The sequence below is a fragment of the Lepisma saccharinum genome, chromosome 1 (assembly GCF_977018435.1).
Source record: "Lepisma saccharinum chromosome 1, izLepSacc3.1, whole genome shotgun sequence".
Classification (NCBI taxonomy): Eukaryota; Metazoa; Arthropoda; class Insecta; order Zygentoma; family Lepismatidae; genus Lepisma; species Lepisma saccharinum.
In genome coordinates, this window is record NC_139229.1 from 122618694 (window position 1) to 122637463 (window position 18770).

Below are 18770 nucleotides of genomic sequence, written 5' to 3' on the forward strand. Positions count from 1 at the left end.
CAAACCCGAGGCAAGACATAAACGATATAATTTTCAAAAGGCTGATTTTTTAAAACTATTCAAAGAATTTCAAGTTGTAAACTGGGATGCATTAAGAAATTATAAAGATATAAATGATGCGGTCCGTACATTCTATGCCATTTTAAACTCGGTATTTGATAAATGCGTCCCCTACACGAACCTCAAGTCGCAACTATATCCATGCTGGTTCACCTGGGAAATAAAAAAGGATATAGCTCTTAAAGCTATGCATCATCGGAAATGGAAAAGACTGATCGGGGATGCCGCCATTCATGAAGCTAAATTTAAAGAATTGCGGAAGAACGTTAAAAAACGCATCTCCAAGGCGTACGATGAATATCTGCTAAAAACTGTGAATTAGGTATACAATACGATCCCAAAAGATTTTGGTCCTTTGTAAAAAACAAAAGGAAGAAAACACCTACCCACCCCACCACCTACCAAAATAAATCTCTACGAAGAGGAAAAGAGATTGCGGATGCATTTTCTCGTCATTTCAAATCAATCTATAGCGATGACAAATCAAGCTACGAAACAACATTCCCCCTGGATAACACTAACGAACTATTGGACATGCTCCATATTGGTGAAATTTCCCTAAATGACGTGGAAGATGCAATAAAATCACTAAAACCGAAAAGATCTGTTGGTCCCGATATACGTGATAAAGGGATGTTCGGAAAGCCTTAAGTACCCGCTACACATATTATTCAACCTTTCACTCTCCACCTGCGTTTTCCCGGAAATATGGAAGCTTTCTGATGTGTGTCCCCTACCAAAGACCTCCGACAAAGCTGATATCAACAACTATAGACCAGTCGCTCTTATTTCAACTCCTGCAAAACTCTTCGAACAAATCTTATGTAAATACATTTCCAGACACCTTCATCCGATACTGTCCCCTCACCAGCATGGATTCACACCTAAACGGTCCATTGTAACAAATTTATTGGAAATCTCCGACTTTATAACCTTGATGCTGGACGGGAAAGGCCAAGTTGATGTAATTTATACTGATTTTTCAAAGGCGTTCGATCTTGTTTACCATGATACACTTCTCCAAAAGCTTCACCATCTTAACCTCTCAGCCCGTGTTTTAAAACTTATCTCCTCCTACTTGAAAGACCGAAAACAGTATGTTAGATATGATAATAGCATGTCTACTGTATTTCAGACCTCCTCGGGTGTCCCGCAAGGATCGAACCTTGGACCACTGCTATTTCTTGTGATTGTTAACGATCTCCCAGAATGCCTGCTACATTCCAAGAAACTCTTGTACGCGGATGACCTGAAAATATTTAAGTCTATAACGGACGATAATGATACCTTGGAACTGCAAAACGACATTGAAAATCTTGTAGAATGGTGCGCTAAAAACAAACTAAAACTCAATTTTAACAAATGCAAAATTATTACTTTCACTCGAAAGAAACAACTCTACACGCAGACTTACACAATCAGTGGCCACACGTTAGACAGAGTGTCAAGTTATAAAGATCTTGGTGTTCAGTTTGAAGAAAATAACAGTTTCCGAAAACACATCGACCGCATTGTAGCAGAAGGGTACCGAAACCTAGGGTTTATAATGAGAATGGGAAACGACTTTAAGAACTTAGAAACATTCCAAACGCTATACAATACCTACGTAAGGTCGAAATTGGAATACGCGTCTATCGTCTGGTCCCCACAAAACCTAAATGAAACCAGCAGAATAGAGAATGTACAAAGCAAGTTCCTTCGATTCCTAGGACTGAAAAGAGACGGCGTTTACCCCAAATATACCCTAAAAAAACTTCAATGTACAATCCCTAGGCGATAGAAGAAACATACATCAGTTACTATTCTTACATAAACTTTTAAACAACTCATTAGACTCCTCTCAGAAATCCCTTTTTATGTACCATATAATAAGGTAACACCACGGAAAGAGCTGTTTCAAGTACCGAGAGCTCAAACAAAGTCAGCCAATGCGGCACCCACTCGGAGAATGTGTAGGTTATATAACGAAATTGCAAAGACATATGATAAGATAGACATCTTCCAAAGTTTTCGAAAATTCAAAAGGGAAACAGAAACTTATTTCCAAAGCCAGACTTAACTTTGTTAATTAGTTCAGTCTCTTTATGTACAGGCGTAGAGTCCATCCTATTTTTCTTTTTCTTTTGTGTTATTAACTAATTACTGTCATTACATCTATATATCATCGTTTTTAAATGTAAGGTGAAGTACATATGTTTTTCCTTGGTTATTTTCTTGGTTATCATGTGTAAGTTCTAACCCAAACTGTCAGGTTAATACTTTATACTTCTCTTTCATATCTAATCTTATATTAATTTTTATATTACTGTAACACATATTATCATATTATTGTACTTTTTGAATTCTTCTGTTTGCATATTTTGTGTACCAAACAGTGTTATAATACAAGACACTGTAAATGGGCATTTGCCTGTAGTGTCATGTCTTTAAATAAATAAATAAATAAATAAATTTTCGAAGAAGGGAAAGGGTAAAAAAAATATTAGAGGGGACTGAATGTAATGTTAATAGCGTATTGTTGCAGAATTCTACTTATGCATAGTTATAAAGGTACTCCTCAATTGATCATTGTCCCATTATTAGCTGTGAAATTCCAGCACTAAGCGTATGATGGATGGGAATGTCATTCAAGGAAAGAAGTGGTGTCATGGTGGGAAGTGGTGTCATGTCATTTTTGCTCTTAGACATTAGTTCATGAACTTGTTAGGGAGTAACCAATGAAAGACGGTGCAGTAATCTTACCAAGATGAATTGTCAAGAACGTTACCTACAGGAATAATGCTCAGGTGTGTGAGTATTGAAAAATTATAGGTTGGAAAATGTATGTGGTAAAGCAGGGTGAATCTGGGAACTGGTATATTGTTTTTGTCACTGTCTGTTTCCCCTGGCGTTTAATTCCCTCTCAGATGCATATGCTATGTCTCGCATTTCTTCTAACAATCAGTGATAACTACATAAGATGCCTGTTATGTAGATACTACAAAAATAATATAAAACTTGCAGCATAACATGTATCATGCTTGAAAATTGAACTAAATTTTCTAAAAATTTTGCATGCTTGTATCAGATGAATGGGGATGTGTGCATGCGATTAAGATGTAACTAAATGGACCAGGAAGTGAAAGGAAGCATCCAGAGTCTTCGTTAAAAGTGTCAACTCAGCATTCTCTTGAACTGACTGAGAAAAACCGCGGAATCATCTGTCAGGATGTCTATCCCGGAATTTAAAGCAGTGACCCACTGCCCACATGTCCGTCCCTTTAATCCATAGACCAAACAAGTTCAGTTTTAGACACATATATTGCTGACACTGCTAATTGTTACAAATGAATGTCGAGGCTTCATCTTTTCATGTGAGAACATGCGTTTGCATCAGCCATTCACATTAGGAATTTTGGATTTCTAATCAGAGGATGAAGAGGAACATAATGGTAAGTATAGTACAGAAATGTTCGTAAATTAACATTTGTTTAAGGGTTGTACTATGCTTTCGATGCCACAACTTCTCAGTTTATACGGTTTTATTCATTTCAAATGGTATTGATTGATTTGCTTTATTTTACTTCGCTTTTTGTGCCACTTCTGGCTAATTTGCGAAGATGGAGATGAGTGATGATATGATGAAATTGATGAATGGACACTCACAAACATCCATGCCCAGACCGCGATTCGAACCAGGGACCCTTGGCGTTGTAACGCGATGTGCTAACCACTCCACCACCTTCCGAAAAGACACGGTCTGCCGTTGTGTGGAAAACTCATGGGAAAATGGGAAACCTTTTCGAAGAAATGTTTTGGAAAAAAACTTTGCTTGTCTCTGTCTGGAAAATAACATGCGGATAAAAATGAGTAATTTTCATTGAATTATTTATCTGTTCATTCCAACACCCATTGCAAGGGGTTGTACCGCGTAGCTTCCTTTTCGTCGTTACCAGTCTCATTTCGAGGACATGTATGATGGTGGGGAGTATGTGCAGAGTTACATGCTGTTACACGTGTTCCATAGCACTTTATTGACTCCCAATTATCCCCTAATATCGACGTACTCGACACTCACCGTTCAGTGGATCAAAATATGTCTATAAAACAAACACGTCTCTCTCTCTTTGGTAAACGGTTCGACGTTACAGAACAAACAGTCTAACCAACATGATTGATTTTTTGCAAGAGTAGAAGCGAAGTCATGATATCTATTTTCGACGCAGTGCACAGAGCCTTCAATGATATGATAAGTATGGGAGGACTTTTACTAAGTTCTATCACTATGCTTATATTCAAGCAAAATTATAAACTTTTCACTTTAGTGCATTTGTTTGGGAACATTTCAATTTATTCAACAGACAAGGAACACGGCAAATAAGTTAAGAACTCACCCCACAAAGGAATTGTACAATTTGATTAGGTATGCTGCATGAGTAACTGTAAGTATGTGTAAAGCTTGCCTTCATAGGTAGAAAGAACTTTCTGTTGACATGTTTGTTGTGAATTCAACGAAATCAGAACCTTGTTCGAGAGGTCAAGTGGTATTTGCTCATTGCAATTGCTGTGAAGGCATATGGGAGGATATGAAGGCAGGACTCCACACATTCACAGCTTCTGTCGCCTTTACCTCCCATATTTGCCTCCTCCCTTAATATTAGAGACTGAGTGAACCCCAGAGTGGCTTCATCTTAAATCATCCAACCCAAGTCTCCGGCATGAAAATCAGACCGCCTACCCACTGTATTACCGCGGCTCTTATTGGCTGATGTACTCGACATTATTTTACGATTGTTTACAACATTTACTAAATAAAGTGCCTGGAATGATCGGAATAATATAATACAAAGACTGTAAATTCCTTAAGGTATTCATTAGACGAATACAAATGGACTCACGTGAAAGGACACTTCATACAGTACTTCTCAACATAGTCCCTCTCCGGTTCAAGCACTTATCCCAGCGCTTGAAGAGGTTCATGATGCCTGTCTCATAGAACTCTGAGTCCTGTTGTCGGAGCCACACCCTTACTTCGTGCTGCTCATCATCATCCGAGTGAAACCGACGTCCTATCAAATACTTCTTCAAAGGAGCAAAGAGATGGTAATCGCTCGGAACAAGGTCCGGGTTGTATGGAGAATGTTGGAGCGCATGCCACCCAAAACCCACCAGGACGTCACGTGTGTTGGGAGTCGTGTGTGAAGTCGCGTTGTCATGAAGCAGACAGATTCCTGCGGTTAAAAGTCCGGTCCTCTTTTTCCGAATTGCTCTTCGGAATGACGCCGGCTTCACTCGGATGATGATGTAAGCACGAAGTAAGGGCTTGGCTCCAACAGGACCTAGAGTTCTATGAGACAGGCATCATGAACCTCGTGTAGTGCTGGGATAAATGCCTGAACCGGGGAGGAGACTATGTTGAGAAGTAGTGTATGAAGTAATCTTTCACGTGAGTCCGCTGTATTCGTCTAATGAAATTTACAGTCTTTGAATTATTTTTCTCGATCTTCTTTCCTCGTATCATATGATTTGCATTGGGTTTGCAAGTTTAGCTGTGTAGCTTTATTTGCGCTTTATTTTGTGGTATTATGAGCTTTTTTTCGGGTTTACCTTTTACTTTCAGCACGTACAGGAGATGTATTATGTAGAAGTTTCATTGGAAAGTGCTGACAGGGCTGACTCGGCAACTTAGCTTGTAAAAACGGAGTTTTGCAACTCACTTGATTAGTGTTGCAGCGTTGAGGTCGTTTTGTAAATAACAGTTGTTACCTTATGTAAGTTTGAGCTGTATACAGTCTGCCCTACAATTTTTATTGGACTTTTAAGGTTTTCATTTTACTCTTGTAATAGTTTGAGTTTTTAAGTTCTCTATATGCACGGTAAGGCTAATTGGGACTGGATCTATAGTGTAAAGTTCAACACGAACCACTATATGACTCTACCGGGTATCGAAAGTGGTACCCATTGATTTCAAGACAACGGGGAGGCGTCAGCAAAATACAGTAGGAAATTATTGACGAAGTTGTCTATATGGCGACAACCTGATTGGAAAGCAGAGGCTGGCGTTAGTAATATGAATAACAAAAAACTTTAGCGAATATATAATAACATGTCATCGATATATCGTAGTTGCTAGAGTGAGCAACTCCCATAGTTAGATGTGGTATTCTGTGATATTTGAAACAAGGCTTTGAAAATATATATACTCCCGGAGGACGAATGATTGGCTCCCGGATGAAAGGGGTTCGTACTCTGTGATGTTGAAAAGATAATTGATCGTTAATTAGAAGCGACTCCATTGCACGTCCCGGGGTAAATGGTCTACAGTTCAGACTAGGCTGACTGGAATTATTCTGTTCGTGATTAACCTATGCTCCAAGATAGACGTGATAAAATGAAAGTCTACTTTAGACTTTTTGGATTAGGACGCAGTTCAGTTGCTCATATATCGAAAGTAAGAATATACTTTTTACAATGATTTATAATGAGGAAATTATTTTTATCCTCACTACTGTAATGACTTCAATGCATTACATTAAATTGTTGTTTTAAGTCCACTTTACACACAGAAAGGCTAATCGGGACTGGACCTACATTCTAAAGTGGGGTTTGAACCACTGTGCCATGTGCCTCCATCGGGTATCGAACCAGAAACCCCTTGATTACAAGACGACAACGTTACCACTGCTCCATCGAGGAGGCCCTTTGCATATTGTATCTAATCAGAATATGTTATTTCTTTTAATGTTAATTTGCGTTGTATCTTCGAACCTTGTTTCGTTAATTTAAATTGGTCTATTCTACATTAATTCTATGAGTAATCTTTGTGTAATTTAAATTGTATAATGTTTCACATCCCCTATTCAGACAATTATGAACTTCGGTTTTAGAACCATCATTTAGGTCCATACCTAACCATCAGTATGATAATTTTCACTCTCTGATCCTCATTGTAACGAAACACGAAAGGCAGGAAATCCACTCTTTAAGTCGAATATTGTTTAAAATTCAATATAAACACTATAACACATTAAGAAGAAAAGCTTAAACGTCCACGTGTTGTCCATAACAACACTATTTTCTGCCAATTATTTACGTCGCAATTAGCATAGTGTTTTATGGGACTTTGGTATTTCGAGTTTTCATATGATGGCGGATGGAGCTTCAATTTCCTCAACCGGGAGACTGCTTCCGCCAATTTATGCACATATTCTATCTCAATAGCGCCAACCTATGTGGCGAAGTCGTTAGCACAGCATGATACCAGCCTCGGGGTGGGCGTTCTTTTGTTAGTACCCTTTCAGCAATTTGATCATATCATCACTAATTCTCATCTTCGCGATTAGCCAAAAGTGGCAAAAAGGTAAGTAAAATAAACTAAAGCAAACTCGAGCTGTGGTTTATATAACTCTTCGTACAATTAAAGAATTTGGAATCTGTTTACTTCATGATACTAAAAAATCAATTCATTCGTCAATCTGCATCATTTGTAACCACAACAGAGGTCCATTGTTTCGTTTTTGCGTGTGTGATTTCAAAATTTCATTTTGAAATGATTACAATGAAAATGCAAACCTTGAGCTCCGTGCATGTCTTTTCATGAAAACGCAAAAATCCAAATATTTCGTTGTGAGTTTTATCTACTGTCCAGTTATCTTTCGACAATAACTTGAAGAGTTAGCATGTTGATTTGCTTCTATTATGTAGTATATTAAAAAGTGAGATTATAGTACAGACGGTATGTTTTGTAATGCTTGGAATAGGATCTCGAAATCATCGTACAAACAACGGAAAAGCGTCATTTGTTGTGTGCGTAATCTTTTTTGTAATTTTTCTCTTTTCCTCTGTCCCAGTTTATCGAGGCTAGTCCTTCCGAACTTCTGCTTGACAGAACTTTCCACCCTCGTTGCTTCGGAGTGGCGGTTGGAAGAATCAGCGTAAGAAACCGCCAAGCTCTAGGACAACACATAAGGAACTTGGAAGCGATACAAACTGCCAGTTGAAAAATACTCTTTGCTTGACGTTCTTCCAGTGCCGCAGCACATAGTTTGACTCGTTCTTTGTGTTGTGGGAAGCAAAAGTTCCCAACAGTTAACCTCTGCTGCTCAGCTACTCACGACAAGATACCATCTATCGGATATTGCGCCAAAGAAGTTGCTACGTCTCGTAAACTAGATGGCATCACTTACTCAGATTAACAAAAGCGCATTATATACATATATATATATATATATATATATATATATATATATATATATATATATATATATATATATATATATATATATATATATATGTATATGTATATGTATGTCCTCCTCCGTAGTCGAGCGGGTTAAGGCGTTCACTCGTCTTGAGATCGTTCGCTGCGGGACGGCGTAGGTTCGAACCCGGCTCTAGTCGGAATTTATTCGGCCTACGTATAGGGCCGGTGGCAACCCACCATCGTGAGGAAATTGGGGAGCTCCGAGTGAGTGAGCGTAACCCGGTCAAGAAGACCTACAATAACGGCTAGGGGTTCGTCGGGCTGATCACCCGTCACCCCAACACTGGTCTGAGACCTCCACGCTATAACAGGTGACGGAGGAACAGTGTGGGAGGGAGACCAGCAGTCGGTAAGTAAGCCAAGGCCCGCCAAGGTGCTGTAGAGCTGTGGGGTTATGGTTTATATATATATATACACACACTCTCGCCTTTGGTGGGTGCGGTCTCGGGTTCGATTCTCGACTGGAGCCTCCAAGATTTCGGTATTGAACCAGCGTCACAAGGTTAATTGGAGGGCTAATTGAAAAGAAAAAGTAGCGGGCTACCGTCTCAAAAGCGAGAAAACAGCGGCGAAGGGATTCGATGTGCTGATCATCTGCCACTTAATGCAAGAAAGCCGCTCTGAAGGCTATTGAGCCAAGAAGTCTGGTTTACATATGAGACAGAGAGAGACATACACAGGAATTCCACAAACAGGAAAAGTTAGGGAAGGGAGCTCTGACTCCACACTAGCCGCTCCTTGTCACACCACTGACTACATATTAAACTTAAGTGATATTACGTGGTATAACTTAATTATTGGTGCACAGAAAACATCAAGTTTTACATAATAATATATTACTTGTGCCAGTAAAAACCAGCCGGACAGCATCTTTGAAATTTTAATTTTTGTTACTTAGCGTCGAGGACAGTCACAAAGAACACCCCTGCCCAGAAGGGGACGCAGTATCAATATAGTAATAACAACAACACATCAACAAATTTGAGCTTATAAATTCCAATCTGAACGTAAAAAATAGCACAAATTTAACCTTATTACATAATATGTAAAATCATTTAAACCAAAATGTAAATAATAGCATTCTTTGGTTTGATCATGTCAGCAATGAATTGTAATAAATGTAAGTATATTCACTAATGCACTTCGAAGTGTGTGGGTGTCAATCCTTGGGCAACTTGTATCCATATTTAATTGTATAAAACTTCAATGAAAATACAGTACGTTTCAACTACAAAACACGATGGCCAGCAGTGCATATTATTCACACTAAACATGTGTAAGATTGAAGTAAAAAAGAATGCAACAGAGCAAGAAAGTTTGCCGTCTCTTTCAATATTGCTTTACCAAGTATCACAAGTTGCAAGTGAACTTCCTAAAAAAAAAGTTATACCACATAACAACACTTCCATTAACCACCCTTCATGAATCCAAACATCCCCTCAGCTTACCTGTGCGCCCACTAATCCCTCTCGCATTCGGGGTAAATCCGTGTGTGACCACAGGCTCTGCGACCATGGTTTAATCTTGCGAAGGTCACTTGAGAAGCGAAAATCCCGCAATTGGTTGTGAACGAATTTCCGAATATTCCACGGTAGATCGTTATGCCTGTAAAGGAAGTAACATGAAATTAATATACCTCTTGTATTTGTAAATACTAGAATCTAATGTAGAGACTAAATTTAACATCTTTAAATTAACACATTTTATTCCAGAACATAATTTATGTGTAGCTAAATTCCTTATTTTTTCTTAGTCGATATGATATACCTTTCTTCACAAATAATTTCTTTGCAAATAAATTTAAACTAACATTGAAACACATTCACTTCACATGAAAAATGCAGTTCATATTTATAACTTTCATGCCTTAGGGATTACAAAATGATTTGAACGGTTTCACTTTGTTATATGTATATAACAAGGATGATAGGATGATATGATTAATTTGATGAAAGGGCACTCACAAGAACACGCATGCCCAGCCCGGGATCCTAACTCGAGACCCCTAGCGCGCTGTGCTAACCATTCCCCGATGGAGGTCGGCTGCGTATCTCTTTCTCTCCCCCTCTCTCTCGATTTGTGTGTGTGTGTGTGTTATGTGAATACGCTTATGACATGAAACAAATATCATGAGTGAAACTTCGTAATAAAACATACGGTATTAACCCATTCACTAATATAGACAGTTCCCCTAACATAATACCATGATATAAAAATTTTAAAGAATTTCTTTCGACTGAACTATATGGAATACAGGAATGATATTTATTATGTATCGATAAGTAGCACTTCAAGTTTATATAAATGTATACAAATGGCTACAAATATCTAAAAATGTTCAATGTGGCTTCCAGCAGTTATGCGACCCTCACCCCATCGAAATTCGAGTTCTTGTCACACTTTTTCCAAGAACTCCTCGCCCACTAAAGCAAGGGCATTTCTTATTCTCACCTTTAGCTGTTGCACATTCTGTGGCACAGGTGGCACATAGACTTACTTTGTCTTTCACAAAGCCCCAAATGCAGAAGTCTAGGGACGTAAGGTCTGCGGACACGTGAAAGTCGCCACTTGCTTAACACTACATCAGCGCCATAAATACCGTGTTTACAAAAGTCTTGCGCATGAAAACAAAACTTGAAGATTTTCTCATTGTTTTATACAAAAAACCTCATTGATGTGTTTCGGATATATTTTTTAAAAGACAATTCTGATAAGTTATTTAATCTACCATGATATACACGTAATTGGTGTGCACGTAATTTGCACATTTGCACACATTTCATCATGCATAAGAATACAATTGGTTGAAGTCTCATGGTGACATATGACAATCTCCTCGTCCTCCAGAAGAGCAAATATTCATGAAGGATTAAAATCCTCGTGGAAATATCCAACGTTCAATTGTGAAGATCACATTAACGGCATTTATGTCCATGTTCCACACACTGACATCGAGATAGCTGCATATGAAATGGTCCCGGGCGAGAAAGCAACGTCATATTTTCCTTCCTAAAACCGTCAAATATAATCCAATTAACACCGTCGCAAACTGAGGGTTGTCAGTGCTTTCTAGGAAAACTATAACTGGACGAAAACTTTCTGGATTAATTCTTCAAGTTTTACGCTTAAGCTGGCGGGCATTCTCACCCTCAACTAGGGGAGGGCTGATGGAGGGCTGCATTATACAAAAGGGCGTAAGCTTGTACTTTTCCCATTGCAACGTTCCGGGAGTGAAGTTCAGCACAGCTGGTCGTTCCAAAATGACAGGTTTAATTATGCAGCCGTCACTCACACAACCATCTAATAAACTCCTGCGAATTCAAGCTCATCCTCCATTATCTTCCGATTTCGTCAGAAAAAGAGGCGACGCTGATGTTATTAAAGGCAAGATGGGTATTACAGGACGGTGCCAATCATCGTTCAAAGTTTCATACGTTCTACACATTCAATTTTGAATCCACGATTATACGATAAATAGAAGTTTCTCACTATATAAATATTCACAAATAAGTGTCGGGAACGCAAAGGACATGATTGAAATAAAAACCAAATTTTGAGAATGCAAAATTCGAAATAAAGTTTGCAAACTGTGAAAATCCATAGAAATTCTGAGGCCCAGAAAGTTTCTCTGTGGATTAGTTTTTTAAGCCTATAGGAGATAGCTAAACTATATATCTTTGTTTTGGCGCGAGGCGTATTTTAAAACTGGAAGAATTCCTTGTTTTTGAAAAACAAAGGGTGGGGGGGGGGGATTATGGTGTAAATGTAGGTTTTCAGGGTCCAAGAGCTGGATCCATATAATTAGTTTAATATATATATCTTGATGCAACTGGTGTGGAAACTAAATTATCGATTCAAAATATACATTTTCGGGTCGATAAACTTTGAAAATTATATCTAATTTTGGTTTCGAGTAGTTTATCAAGTATTTCACGAAACATATAACTGGAAAATGACGTATCCATGAAAGCAGTCTACCTTATCCGTTGATACAGTTGGTTTGAAAATTTAAATTTGAGTCTAGAATCGAATGGAGAGTGAAAAATATTGTTTTTCCGAGTCGATAAATCCGGAAAAAAATAAGCATATCCAGTTTCGAGTCACACCTATCCGCTATTTCGATATAATAAATGAAAAATAGTTTATTGTTCAAATAAGTTTAAATTGATTCTTATCCCAGCTGCCATAATACTTTAATTTAATGTAAAATCTAGGATTTCGAGACAAATAAATCATATGTAAATTGTACATTTTGGAATGAGCGTTCAATTCTCATTTTTCCAAAGTAGGGCATATTATTTTCTGAGCATACGAAAACAGGTGCGAGCCATGTCTGGTTCGTACCGAACAGGCACGATCAATCATGCACAGATTTTCAATCGACGTATTTGCACGCAGAAGAAACTAAACGCATAAAATCTATTTCATGCTCTAGAAACGCATCGATTGATGCACTAAAAGTGTTGATTTTTTAGCCTTTTCCAAGAATAAGGTTTACAGCTCGATGCATTTTTGTGTATCGTTTGTAAAGGTAACGCCCAGGTACATCATACGATGGAAGTGAGTACTTATTTCTTTGTCAAGCTCTACTTTAATGCATCAATTGATGCATTTTTATGGACATTCCTGCATCTTTCTCGATGATGCACGTAAACATTTAGTGTAAGCTACAGACTTTATGCATTTTTTTCAGCTATTGCATTTACTTTGCTGTGTGGGTCATGCGAAAGTAGTAAAAGGGACGATCAGTTACATTTGTCCAGTTAATGCCAGAATGTCTTCGTGGCCAGGAAACTTGTATGAGAAGGTGCTGATCGCTACGAGTTTCCAGCGCTTTGTCAGCTGGTCTCTGAAAGAGGCGAGAACAGTTCAGCGGCTGATCTTGACTTGAGCCGAGGTGGAGAGCAACAGGTGACAGTTTGGACGAGTTCCGGTAATACGACATGATTGATGGTGGATGTTCTCTTCCCGTTTCGCGAGTTTAGTCGATGATGCAATTCGTACTACTTGCGTACAATTCTTCATATTTGCAAGGTTTCGAAGAATGATGGCAATATATTTCGTATCCAAATCGCAGATGAAGATACTTGTCTGAATGTATAGTGAGAAAAGGAAACACTCGTGTTAAAACAGTGGTCCACTTTTAACTTGAGTGGTGTTACAATAACATAGATAAATGCTTGTAATCTACACTTAAACGTTGGCCAGAATGTGGTATTGATTTCCTGGGATCACTCTGTGTTGCTCTGTCATCATTTTTTACAGTACAAGCGCTTGACGAAAATGAATGTTTAAGTGATCATACTAATGTGATTAGATTAGAGTGATTAGAACTGCAAATTTGTCAATTGGCAAAAATTTTATTCTTGGTACATGCATGTTTTCGCTTGTAATTAACACTGCTGTTCATTTCATGTGTTGAATCAACAAATAAGGCACCAACCAAATACAAGGTGGTCAAATTTACGCCAGGTATCAACTGTTATTTACAAAACGATCTAAATGGTGCAACACTGGTTAATTGAACTTCACACCACCATGTTCGTCATTATTAAAGTTGGCGCCTCCTTCACACACCTGTCCAAGTGAAGAGCAGTGTTTTCTTGCCCTCTGGAAGCCTAAAACGTATAGAAATTCTCTTGCAAGTAAAATTTCAATATCGCCATTCATGATTACCACGCCAGTAAGTTAATGATTGTAGGGAGAAGTACGACGATGGCTTCAGTTTACAGGCAGATGGGTGGAAAGGTCTTCGCGATGAGTCATAAGTGACTCCGCGTGCATCCCAAAGATACTTCTTCCTGAGATGAACAGGCAATAACTCAAGACTTGAAAATATATGTGGATCGGCACTGGATACATAATAAAATCAAGCAAGCTTGTACAACTCTACATTCATAAATCTACTAGACAAAAAACGAAAACGAACTAAGGTTTTCTATTGACTGTCTGTTCCTTGTATATTGAAAAAATCTGACATGAAAACATTTATTTTTCCTAGAAACCGCAAGTGCTAATTCTGCCACTAGTTACTTGTGAAAAGTAATTGAATTACAGTTAGTACCGTTACAATACTGAAAAAACATAACGGTTACTTGCAACAGTGTTACAAGTAACTCATTACTTCTAAAGTGTCGTACCACATCACACAAACGTTCATGAAGTTCTGTTTGTACGCCAGAAGAAATGGCAACGAACCGCGGAAAGTTTTCGATACAGTCATAGAAAGTGACAGAACCAGGAAAGAGACAGAAGCTCCTTTGCATGTGAAGAAAAAGAAGTATGTGGTAGAAAGTTTTCCAGCATTTTTCTAATGGTTTTTCTTTTTCGTTGTGTTTATCCATTCACCATTCCCGCAGAGCTTTGCTTCGGGATTTCCATAAGTTATCCCCCTGAGCCCCCGTCGCCACGTTTCCTTGCGGCGAGGTTAGAAGCGCTGAAACTTCGCCGCGTAACGACGCCAGGGATTATGCTTGAGCCACGGAGGAAATCCCAAAGGAATTCAATTACTATTCCGTCCACCGCGCGCTGATCGCCTCTAAGTCAATCGATGCCGCCAGCCACCGGAATGAAGGCTTTTTACCACATTTTCCCCCTTTCGCTGCGTTCATCAACTCCCCGCCCCCGAAACATATGTTATACAGCAGGAGAAATATTAGGAGAATTTCGTAAATACACTTCGAAATCCGTAATACTGTGACACAGTTTCGGCGATTGGGTTCCAAAACCGAGAGGGGGTGCAAGGGGCCAAAATTAGGGGGTAAAGACAGTATAGTTCCCTTTGCAGATAAGATGTATTATAATGCGAGGGCCACTGCTCCTCGCCCCCCTAATCGCCATCACTTCCCATGTTGAATTAAAGATTTTTCTACCAACAGAACGGTGTAATACAGAGTAAATCCACACAATAATTACCTAGAAAAAACAAATTTTCTGTATTGAAAAATCCCTTGTATGTACAGTCAGTAACAATAGGAATAGCAAGGGGTTCAGAATCGATACCAGGTGGAGGCACATAGTGGTTCGGATCCCACTGTAGGTCCAATCCCGATTAGCCTATCTATGCAAAAAGTGAGCTAAAAACAAAAAAAATCAACGGAAATTACAATGAGACAGCTGTAACCTGAAATACTATTATTATTATTATTATTATTAATATTAATATTGTATATATTCCACTTGTAATATTAGTTTTAATGAACATCCTTTATCTAAAATTGATAAGTTTCATCCACCGTTTTCATTTTATTTTGAATTGGATAGGTCTAAAAAAGACAATATAGATACAAGGGAAAATAATATTTATAGATGTCTTAATTTCGCCAGAGGTGATTATGTGAATGTTTATAATGAATTGTTGCATTTACCATATATGGTTGAAATATCTAATGATGTACAACAATCTGTTATGGAACTGACTAGAAATGTGTATGCAATATTAAAAAACAATATTCCTTCAAAAGTTAAAAGAACAAACAATCAACTGCCTTGATGACAAGGAAACTAAAGAGAATGATCAATAAAAAGAGAAGGTATCATGATAAATTTAAACTTACAAATAAGTGTGTATATTACAGTACTTATTCCCAATTAAGGAAAGATGTTAAAAAGGAATATTCTAATGTAAAGGAGCAATACTACTCCTCCTTAGAAAACAATGTTAATGGTGACAAGAATGCTTTTTGGTTTCACTTTAATAGAAAGAAGAGAGAAAATACTATCACTGAAATTATTTATGATAATGATGTACTGTTCAATGAATATGATATTGCTAATGCTTTTAGTGAGCTTTTTCACAAATCTTTCTCAAAAAGAAGTCATGTAAATTTTAAAAATATTATTCTTCATTCATACACCAACTTAATTGATGTACCTGTTATCTTGGAAAAGGATGTAAGTGATACAATTAACAAACTAAAAAACAGGTCTTCAATAGGTCCTGATGGCATACCTAATTTTATTTTGAAAGCAAACAAAGATGTTTTTGTACCATTGTTAACTAAAATTTAGAACATGTCACTTACTTCTGGAATATTTCCAGATATCTGGAAAAATGTGTTTATTGTACCTGTAACTAAAAACAAAGATGGGAAAGCCAATGATCTTAATAATTATAGACCAATTACTATATTAAATTCCATGGCAAAGGTTTTTGAACACATAATTGCTGACTATTTGTCTTTTTCTTTTAAACAATATATTGATGGAAATCAGCATGGATTTTTTAGAAAAAGGTCTACTATCACAAATTTATTGGTTTTAATAGACTCTCTTAAATCTAACATTAGAAAGCAATCCCAGACCGATATTTTATTTATTGACTTGGCTAAAGCCTTTGATAGTGTCAGCCATCAGTTATTAATTTATAAACTCGACCAAATGGGATTATCACCACGATTTCTGAAATGGTTTTCCAACTTTTTAGTAAATAGAAGTTTCTCTGTTAAGATTGGTGAAACAAATTCTTCTAAACAAGAAATACTTTGTGGAGTACCTCAAGGGTCGCCACTCGGCCCAATTCTGTTCGCTGTTTTTATCAATGATGTTACATTATGTTTTAAATCTAGCACATGTTTACTATATGCAGATGATATAAAAATTTTTAAGAGTATTTTAACAAATAATGATGTCGCTCAACTTCAGGCTGATCTCGATAGAATGACATATTGGTGCAAGATTGATGAAATGGAAATTAACTTGAAAAAGTGTAAAGTTTTAAGATGTACTAAGAAAGTTCATTATATAGTCTCCAACTATTTTATTTATGATAATAAAATCCAAGTGTGCGACAGTCATAAAGACTTAGGAATAGTAATAGACTCCTCTCTCATATTTGATGAGCACATTTCAGAAATTTGCAAAAGAGCAAAGAGAATGCTTGGTTATATATTTTTCTCATGGAAAGTTTTTAAAAAGGAAGATACCTTAATATTCCTGTATAAAACGATAGTTCGTCCTATTCTTGAATATGCAAATGAATTATGGTTTCTGACTGCAACCAGTCACCTTCAAAAAGTTGAATCAGTTCAAAAACTTTTTATCAGGTTATTATGCACAAAGTTTAAAAAAAATTACTATGACCAACATTACTCTGAATGGTTATCACAGTTGAATATGTTTTCCTTAGAAGAAAGAAGAAAAATGAAAAGGTTAAATTTTGTAGAGAAGATATTAAATTTCCAAGTTGACAGTGAATACTTTTTGAAAAATATAGCTTATAAAATTCCCAGATATTCACATAGGTATATCTCAATTCTCACATGCCTAAACAAGGCAAGAGGTTTAGTAGCTGATCTTGTTGAAACCTACAATTTGAATTTATGTTGATGTATAAAATTGTAGGATCTACTGTTTTATTTTATAATTATGTATTCAATTTTTTAATTTTGTATAACACAGTGGTTGTTTAATCGTTATCATCACTTCAATAAATATGATCATTATTATTATTAGAACAATACACAGTTAATTGCACAATATTATATAACAATAAACAATGATTAGTATCAGAGATATAATAGATCTCATTGAAAACTGTAACTTGAAGTGTAAATGTGCTAACTTGTTATGTTATGTTATTCTGCAGCTTATGTATTTTATTCGTGTAACTTTGTACTTTTGTATTTGACTTAGTGCTGTATTAGGTTTCATACTGTGCTCAACACTTAAAATAAGCTATTATTATTATTATTATTATTATTTATTATTTCCATAGGGTTACAATTAAGCCATACATTTCATTTTGATCAAAATTAATACAAATAATGACTTGATGCCCTATATAGTAAAAAAATATGCATAAGATACATCTAAGGAAAATGTGATGAATTTACATTAGTATATATAGTGTTCTATGGTAGCAATGAAATAAAGAAAGTTGGAGAGTTATACACATTTAGAAGAAAAGAAAGTGTAAAGGTGTGTGGGTTTGGATATGAGTGTGTATGGAATTGCTGTTCGAAGTACAAGGATGAAAATTTTAAAATATATGTGTGGGGGTGGGGGATGGTGAGGAGGGGGAGGTAAGCACTGAAAATAATATTACTGGAGTTATAATTTATAGACATGTGAACGTAGAAGACGACAGAACTGCTTTCCTTATTAAGTGTGTTGCGTAACTCTACGACGATGTCAGCCGTGGAGTTAAGCAACACACATAGCGCATTGCGGGAAATCAGTATTTCAGGATATATGTGTCCCATCTTTATTGTAGGTGACTGTACATTGTAAAATGCCATGTTTATCGGTTATTTTATCTCCTTGGATTAATCGGTATAATAACTACAAATAAATAATTGATGAAATGGAGTCAACTGCAACGGTATACAAACCCTGTCATATCATAGATGTCGAAAAAGGTCTTATGTCTATTCTTCAGTGCGTGTCTCAGAACGGCATTTCGGTCTCATGAACAATCCAATATAGACCTATAAAGCATAAGGCTTCCACAATGCATATCTCCCATACA

At 37.0% G+C, this 18770-nt stretch overlaps 1 protein-coding gene across 1 annotated transcript in view; it reads right to left on the bottom strand.

Moving 5' to 3' along the window:
- LOC145985443 (dipeptidase 1-like) overlaps positions 1–18770 on the bottom strand; it is a 324489-nt gene that overhangs the window by 201326 nt on the left and 104393 nt on the right. The window contains exon 4 of the mRNA XM_083119502.1: positions 9751–9907. Coding sequence (XP_082975628.1) covers positions 9751–9907 — 157 coding nt within the window. The remainder of the gene's footprint in view (positions 1–9750; positions 9908–18770) is intronic.